General features: G+C 58.9%; 1 protein-coding gene across 1 annotated transcript in view; it reads right to left on the minus strand.

Annotated features, from left to right (window-relative positions):
* Window positions 1-1,039: 1,039 nt before the first annotated feature.
* Window positions 1,040-8,066, minus strand: part of PC (pyruvate carboxylase) — a 22,746-nt gene continuing 15,719 nt past the window's right edge. The window contains exons 10-20 of the mRNA XM_008589992.1: window positions 5,766-5,910; window positions 5,453-5,542; window positions 5,143-5,364; window positions 4,439-4,595; window positions 3,556-3,796; window positions 3,212-3,461; window positions 2,755-2,999; window positions 2,471-2,650; window positions 2,145-2,393; window positions 1,750-1,890; window positions 1,040-1,670 (exon numbers count right to left, since the gene is read on the minus strand). Of these exons, the coding sequence (XP_008588214.1) occupies window positions 1,422-1,670; window positions 1,750-1,890; window positions 2,145-2,393; window positions 2,471-2,650; window positions 2,755-2,999; window positions 3,212-3,461; window positions 3,556-3,796; window positions 4,439-4,595; window positions 5,143-5,364; window positions 5,453-5,542; window positions 5,766-5,910 (2,169 nt within the window). The 3' untranslated portion in view covers window positions 1,040-1,421. The remainder of the gene's footprint in view (window positions 1,671-1,749; window positions 1,891-2,144; window positions 2,394-2,470; window positions 2,651-2,754; window positions 3,000-3,211; window positions 3,462-3,555; window positions 3,797-4,438; window positions 4,596-5,142; window positions 5,365-5,452; window positions 5,543-5,765; window positions 5,911-8,066) is intronic.

Consider the following 8,066-nt stretch of genomic DNA (forward strand, 5'->3'; position numbering starts at 1 on the left):
GGGGTCCAAAGAGGATAAGGCCCAGGCCCAGAGTACTTGCCCCCCCCCCCCCCCCCCCCCCCCGCTGCCACAACCCCAACACCACCCCCGCGGGCGGAAGAACTGGCCCCTTTCCCCCCCCCCCCCCCCAGGATTAGGTACTGGTACCCTGAGAGCACTGGGCAGGGTTGAGACCTGGGCTCTGCCCCTCCCCTTCTCACAGAGTCCAGTGTTTCCTCCACCTCCCCACCCCCCTGCTCCTGCTCAGGAACTGCCCAATTTCCTCTGCCTTTCACCTCTCACCGTCCTTACCTCCCCCATGCCAGCCAGCAGGCAGGAAGGCAGTCATGCAGGCAGAAGAGTTACTGTCCCCCTCCTTTTGTGGGACCAGTCAACACATCCCAAAACCCCACAAGCAGCACCCTCCAGGTGAGGGAACTTAGGATGGGCTGCGATGGGCAGGGTTAGAACCTGTGACCCTCGATCCAGTGCTCTTCATCCACTCAACATCCTGTAGAGCATTCACAGTAATCTCCGCTGCACCACTATTCCTGAGGGTCTCACCTCCCGCCCAGAAGGTGGTACTGATCTGCTTTGAGTCCTGAACTACCTGGAGCTGGGAGTTTGGCCCTGGGTTTTAGTAAAGCAGCGTGGCTGGGAAGCAAGTCTGCTCACTGCCTGAGATTCAGCCCTCTCTGCTTCTTGCTAGTTGTGGAGTCCTGGACAAGTTACTTATCCATCCTGTGACTGGATTTCTGTGTCCATAGAATGGATGACAGTTGATTTCCTGACTTAATAGGTGTTAAGTGCTTAGAACAGACCCCATCTCCCAAGCGAGCTCAGTAACAACTAGTCCTGTTTGGGGTATATGGACAGTAGGAACTCAAAAGTGGTTTAAACCAAGGCCATGACTGTCACCTTTGCTACCCTCCCAAGAGGAAGTTACAACTGACCTGTCCCCAGCCCACAGGGAGCTGGAGAGGCAGCCTTGCCCCCTCTGCTGAGTGGTGCAAACTAGGGGTGGTCTAGGGGTTGGGGGTGCTACACAGGACCCAGCATGGAGGGCAGGGGAAGCCAGTTTTATTGAACAAATTTCCCAGCACCTGGGGCTTAGGTCTCCCCTGCCTAGGAGGTAGGACCCCCTAAACCTTCTTCCCCAAGTCCTAGGATCACCTGTCCCACCACCTGTAGTCTCCAGCAAGGAAAGGACCCTTATTTGGCAAGAGATGAATGTGTGAGTGACTGTCCACCAACAGGGAAAGGGCAGATGGCTGAAGGGAATGGGCCGCTGCAGGCCGCATCTCTCCTGTCAGCTGAGGACAGGACCTCCAGAGCCAGGCCTTCCTGCCCGCAGGCAATGGCCAACCTGGGCCTGCCCTGGCATCACAGCTTCTGTTGAGGGCTCGGGGTGGGGATGGCTAGGCTGCCAGTCTGGGGCGAGATCACTCAATCTCCAGGATGAGGTCGTCGCCTTCCAGTGTCATGTCCTTGGTCACGTGGACCTTGCGGATAGTGCCGTCCATGGGTGAGGTCACCACAGTCTCCATCTTCATGGCACTGAGCACACACAGGGGCTGGCCCTTGGCCACCTTGGCTCCTGCCGCCACCTTGATGTCTATCACCTTCCCAGGCATGGGTGCCCCAATCTGGCCCTTCACATCCTTCAGGGCCTTGGGGTGGAAGTGCATCTCCTGCAGAAAGGGCAGAGTGGTCACGAGACACCAGGCCCGGCCTACCCCCACCACTTGGCTGGCCCTGGGGGAGCCGCACCTTCATGGCCTGGGTGTCCTTGACCAGGATGGACCGCAGCTGTCCATTGAGCTCAAAGAAAACTTGCCTCTGGCCCGCCCGGTTCAGGTCACTCACAGCAAGGGCTTTGATGTGCAGTGTCTTGCCACGCTCCAGCTCCACCTGCAGGGATGGGGTGGAGGCTCAGAGCTGAGGGGCAAGTTGAGGAGAGCAGTCCCCTGACCCTGGGTCTCAGCTCCTCACTTGTAAAGGCCTAGCTCCCGGTCTCTCAAAGGTCCTTTCTGCTCCCAAAGCTTGCAAGGCCGGGTGACAGCCAAGCCAAGGTCTGGAGCTCTAGGGCAGGGGTGCTGGAGTCCTTAGGGATGGCAGGGGCAGGGGTGCTGGGTGGAGTGTTGACAAGCATCAGAACCACTGACCTCAAACTCCTCTGCAATTTTGGGGCCCTGCAGGAAGAGGCGGGTATTGAGGCTATCCAGGGGGCCAAAGGTGGCAGTGAAGTCCTTGAAGTGGGAAAAGACGTCGGGGTACATGGCTGCTGAGAGCACATCCTCTGGGGTCACCTCCTCCCCATGCCGCTCCATCAGCTCCTTCTCCAGCCCCTGCAGGTCTAGTGGAGCAAGGGAGGCTCCAGGCCGCCCCTCCACCCTTGGCAGGTCCTTTAGCACCTGGGAGGCAAAGCAGAGGGTCAAGCTTAATTCCTGCACCCAAGCCCCACCCTCACATCATGCTGGGTCTTCCTTACCTTAGAGCGAAGGGGCTCAGGGAACCCGCCGTGGGGGACACCAATGTAACCCTGCAGGAACTCCACCACAGAGCGGGGGAAGGACAGCTCTTCTGCCTGAGCTTCGGCTTCGGCCCGGCTCAACCCATTTTGCACCATGAACTGGGCCAGGTCCCCCACAATCTTGGAGGAGGGTGTCACCTGAGGAGAAGGGCCCCTGGATGTTAGGGTGCCAGGCACCTTATGGAGGCCCAGAGGTGGTTTGTAGGGCTGTGCTCCAGGTAAGAGCATTGATCCGGGCTCACCTTGATAAGGTCACCCAGCATCTGGTTGGCCTCCACGTAGGCCTTCTTGACCTCCTTGAACTTGGAGCCAAGCCCCATGCTGTGGGCCTGGAAGTGCAGGTTGGTGTACTGGCCCCCTGGGATCTCATTCTCATACACATCTGAGTTGCCAGACTTCATGGTGGCTGTACAGTCAAAGGCCGCGTACAGGCCCCGAGCCCCCTCCCAGTACTCACTGTAGTCAAACACGCGCTCCAGAGGCACTTCTGCAGAGAGGCCAGAGTCAGAGGAAGGCTCAGAAATGTGCTAGGCTCCTCCCTGGACCCAGGGCCAGCTCAGGACGCATCTTGGACTTGGGTGATAGAAGGTGGCAAAGCTAGGGTAGGGCATCTGGATTCTAAGTATGACACAGTCTACTGGGACTGGTGGCAGCTGTGGCCTTGAGAGGGGCATGGCCATGGTCTGCTTCTCTGCCTACCTGTGTCCAGAGGACTTCCTCTGGTACAGGCCACCAGGGCCCCCATACTGGGCTGCGAAGTCATCCCAGACATGGAGTCAGCTGCCACGTCCACCACATCAGCACCAGCCTGAGCACAGGCCAGCATGGCTGCCACGCCTGCCCCAGATGTGTCGTGCGTATGGATGTGCAGTGGGAGGTTGGGGAAGCGGTCCCGGAGGGAGCTGACCAGCATGGTGCAGGCTGCTGGCTTCAGCAGCCCTGCCATGTCCTGAGGGACGGGGGAGGAGAGAGAGAGGGTAGGTCAGGAGGGGCAAAGCATGTGTCTGTGGGCAGAGAGGGAGGACCGCAAGGAGCCCAGGCACCTTGATGCACAGGATGTGGGTACCGGCTCGCACCAGCTCTTCAGCCAAGTCCATGTAGTACTGCAGCGAGTATTTGGTGCGGCTGGGGTCGGCCACGTCACCTGTGTAGGAAATGGCAGCCTCCACCACACCTCCGGCACTGCCTGCTGCCTCCATGCCCAGCAGCATGTTGGGCAAGTAGTTGAGGGAGTCAAAGATCCGGAAGATGTCCATGCCGTTCTCTTTGGCCACCTCACAGAACCTGAGTGGGTGGGGGAGCCCAGGGGTAAGCCCTACCCTACACCCCCCTGCACATTCTCTGCAGCTTCTGGCCCACCCTACTTCCCTGGGCAATGAGATCTGAGGGTCTGGCCTGGCAGGAGCATGGTGGCCAGAGGCACCAGGGTGGGGTGTGCACAGCAGCTGGACAAGCCTTCTCCAGGGCAGCCCGGGCTAGGCAGGGTCGCCTGGAGGAATGCACACTGGGCAGAGCTGGGTCCTGCGCTTGTCACATGCAATGCAGTTATTGGGGAGCCTCGTCTGGAGGATCAGCTGGGGCATTCTTTCTTTTTCAAAGGAGTGGCAGGCTGTGGGAGAGAGCACTGAACAAAGAGTCCTGCAGCCTGGGTTCCAATCCTAGCTCTACACTGCATGGCCTGGGACAAGTCATCTGCCCATCCCAGGGCCTCCACTGCCCCACAAGTGAAACAGGGTGACCCAGAAGCCCTCCCCGTTCTGCAACTACAATTCTGCACTTCATGACATTTCTAAACAGCAGGTGCTGCTGATGTGGCTACAGAGACCTGATTCTGAGCCCACTGTGGGGATCACAGACCATTGCAGTGTGGCCTGGTACCCACTGAGCCACGCCTACAGTGTCTTGCCCACCCCACCCCAAGCTCACTTGAAGACCACATTGTCGGGGTAATTGGTGTAGCCCACGGCATTGGCCCCCCGCAGCAGCATCTGGAACGGGATGTTGGGGATGAGCTCCCGGAGCTCCTGCAGCCGCCGCCAGGGGCACTCATATAGGAAACGCATGGCAACATCAAATGTGGCTCCTGCACAGAGACCAAGAGGCCCAGGTCAGCTTTGCATGCCACACGGACCCCACCATGCCCTGCAGCTCTGTGGTCGGAGTCTCTGGCCCCAACACAGGCCCTGCTCATCTTCAGAGTTCCTTTTGTTCTCAGCTCCAACCCCTACAGACTTTTCCCTTTGTTGATTTCTCGGGCAGCTCAGGCCACTTGTGTCCTCTCTGTACCCCATTTTACAGCCCTCGTGGCCTCCTCCCCCCCCCAACCCCTGGTTCTCTGTGCTATAATTAACTAACAGGCTGGTGTCTCCTCCCTGACACTGAGCTTCCCAGGACAGTGCCTGAGTCTCAGCTCTGCAACCTCATGCCCACCACCAGGCCTGGCTGGAGCAAGCACCGCTGTTTGCTGAACACTCTGCCTTCCTCAGGCCTTACTCTTTGTTTTCTCAGTGTTAACATCTCCAGCTACTCCCAGTGTGTCCCCAGTGGCCTGGGCCTTCAGGGCTGACCACACAGTGGGTACCCAACTCCTGCCAGGCGCTGTCCAACATTCCAGCCCTCTTCTAGCCTACCTCCCCAGTTCTCCATGCTGAACAGCTTGCTGAAGTTGTGGGCAACATAGGGGGCGATCTTTTTGAGATCATGGGTGCGCACACGAGTAGCCAGCAGTGACTGATGGGCATCCCTGAATGTTGTGTCCATCAGCAGCAGCCCCTGGTGGTTCCGCACAGCTCGAGCAAAGCCCTCAGGCCCCTCTCGCAGCAGAATGTCTCGGAAGCCAGCCGGGGGTGGGCCTAGGACAGACAGGGGCATTGGCACTTATCCTGAAGGTGGCAACCTCTTCAGTCTCCCCCATGAGTTGGCAGAATGGATCTCACCTACCTATGGGCACTGCAGGGACAAGGGGGTCTGTGGGACTGGGGCTTGCCTTGACGGGGATCGGGGTGGTCGGGCCATTCACCATGACATGTCCTGGGGAGAGAGTGGGCAGTGGGTCAGGGCAGGCTGGGACCTATTAAGGGCCACACGGATGGAAATGGAGGGTCTCTAAGATCAGGAGCAAGAAGGGTGGGCAGAACGGGAGAGTGAAGCACAGGAGTAAGGTACAGGACCACAAGCGGAGGGGAGAGGGGCAGGGGGCAGGGAGCAAGGCAGCTGGGAGGGGACGGGAGAGAAGGACAGTCTTGGGCCAGACCAAGATAGTGCAGCAGCTTCTGGGCCCGGTTCTGCGCAGGCCGCAGCTGGAACAGTTCTGGGTTCTCATCGATGAACTGGGTGTCCACGGTGCCTGCCAGGAACTGTTGATTGTTGAGCACATTCTGCAGGAAGGGGATGTTGGTCTGCAGGACAGAAGCGGGTGGGAGGGTGTCAGCATGCAGCAGGGACAGGGAAGGGAGAGGAGAAGAGGCTGAAGGTGCCACCTGGACCAGCACAGCTTCGGAGCCTCCCTGTGGAAGGGCATTTCCCCATCCCTCACCGCCCCCATTTTTGGCACGTGCTGAATGCCACTCCCTCCACACACCTCCTCCCCTCCCCACAGCCCGGGACACTGTTAGCTTTTCCTGCAGCGGCACAGCACAGAGCAGCCACCCTCGTGCCCTCCCAGCCGTGCTTCTTGAAAGAGGCCCCCACCTTCCACAGACCCGTGCCCTGCCACTCCCGTGAGGTCGCCTCCTCCTGGCTACATCAGCGAGCGCGCTGTCACCTCCACGCGCTCTCCCTGGGCTTCAGAGTCATCCTGCTCTCCTTGTCCTCCCCCGTCTCGGCCCCTCTTCTCACACCACACTCTTCCTAGGTGGCCTCATCCTAGGCCTGCAGCTCCAGGGACAAGACCGAACAGCGGAACTGCCTCCTTGTACCTCTCCTTGTACATCCCTTACGTAAGCTCAGCAAGTCCCAAACCGTCTCCCCTCCCACTCGCCCAGTCCTCCTCTGCCTGCTGGTGGGTCCTGGCTACCCAGTAACCAAAACCCACACCCCACCGCCCTTGCCACCTGCTCCTCCTGTGTCACTGGGCAAGTCAGACGATCCTACCCGGGCCGTCTCTGGACTCACGACTGCTCCATCTGCAGGCCACGCCTTCTGCTGGCCTCCCTACTCATGGTGACCTCCAGCCACTCCAGACCCGCCTGGTCAGCCCTCCTGATGTCTCAACGGCTTTGTCTTCTCCTCCCTCCCTCTTGGCAGAGCCGGATGCCCCCTTTCTAGTGGGTCCCTGTGGGATCAGCTGTGGGAAAGCCCATGCCGTGGCCTCGTCTTTTGCCTGTCCACACTCTCCACTCATCTGGGAGCTCTTTGGAGAAAGGGCTGCTGTCTGAGGTACCTGTGTCCATTTGATTTTGTGCACAGGGGCCCTCAGTCCTGCTTATTAAATGGCTGGGTGACAACATGAGGCTGGGGCAGGCTAAGTATGACCTAGAGGCCACATGGGGACCTGAGAGCCAGCACTGTGAGATGCCCCATGACTGGGACTTTGTGTGTGAGCATGCCTGTGGCCTTGTGGTTATAGCCCTGGCCTCTACTTCAGAGAAGGTGTCTCCATGTGTCACCCATTGATGATTTCTGTTGGGACCTTCAACAGGGACCTGAGGCCCAGCACGGACCTCTTTGAGAGAGTCTGTCCCCCTAGCGTTTCTATCACGGTCTGGACAGGAAGAGCACCTCCCCCACCAGCGTCCCACAGGTGGTCACTGCAGGGTGGGACCCAGCCAACAGTGCCTCATGCCTGTCTGGTGTGACAGGTCTGTCTGCCCCTGATCCTAGCTCCTGCCCCTCCTAAAGAGATGGGGTCATGTCAGCTGGGCCAAGGCATGGCATTTGAGAAGAGACACAACCAGTAAAACCATCTAAAGAACCTAGAACTGCACAGGGAAGAGAAGGGTCCTCAGAGGCCTCCCCGTCCCACCCTGCACTTCCCTTCTGTAGGTCCCTCCCCCTTTGTAATGACTGGGCATCTGTCCTCCCCTGTGTACTGTAAGCACTTCATCCGCATAAGAGCCAGGGTTCCTGATGCGCTCCATTCCCAGCACAGGGTGGCATGATAGACGCTAGTAAACGTGTATTTTTAGGGTGAACAAAAACATTTTTGATGTGGAGAAGAGGAACAAAGAAATATCTGATGTCACTGCATATCAGAGTTGACCTGGACCAGGATCCGGTCCAACTCCTTTGACAAATGCAACAGCTGGTCCAGGGAGTGGCTAGCATGGGAATGGCCTCCAGCTGCCACTGGTTAGGCCCCTCACAAGCGACAGGTTTCCTCTTCTCACCACTATGAAGTGGTGATTATGTGCAATTAATACCCCTTGGCCTGCGTGAGGAAAACGTTTCAGTGGCTAAGGAACTGCCCAAGGCTGCGCTGCGGGGCCGGGCAGGATCAGAACCCCAGTGTCTGCTTTCCGAGTTCCCGGGAGTCAGGTCTGGAGGGACGAAACGGGGCAAGACCGGGTCTGAGCAGCCAGAGTGAGGCCCGGGAGGCTCGGGGGGGGGGGGGGGG

The sequence above is a fragment of the Galeopterus variegatus genome, unplaced genomic scaffold (genome assembly GCF_000696425.1).
Source record: "Galeopterus variegatus unplaced genomic scaffold, G_variegatus-3.0.2 Scaffold5789, whole genome shotgun sequence".
Classification (NCBI taxonomy): domain Eukaryota; kingdom Metazoa; phylum Chordata; class Mammalia; order Dermoptera; family Cynocephalidae; genus Galeopterus; species Galeopterus variegatus.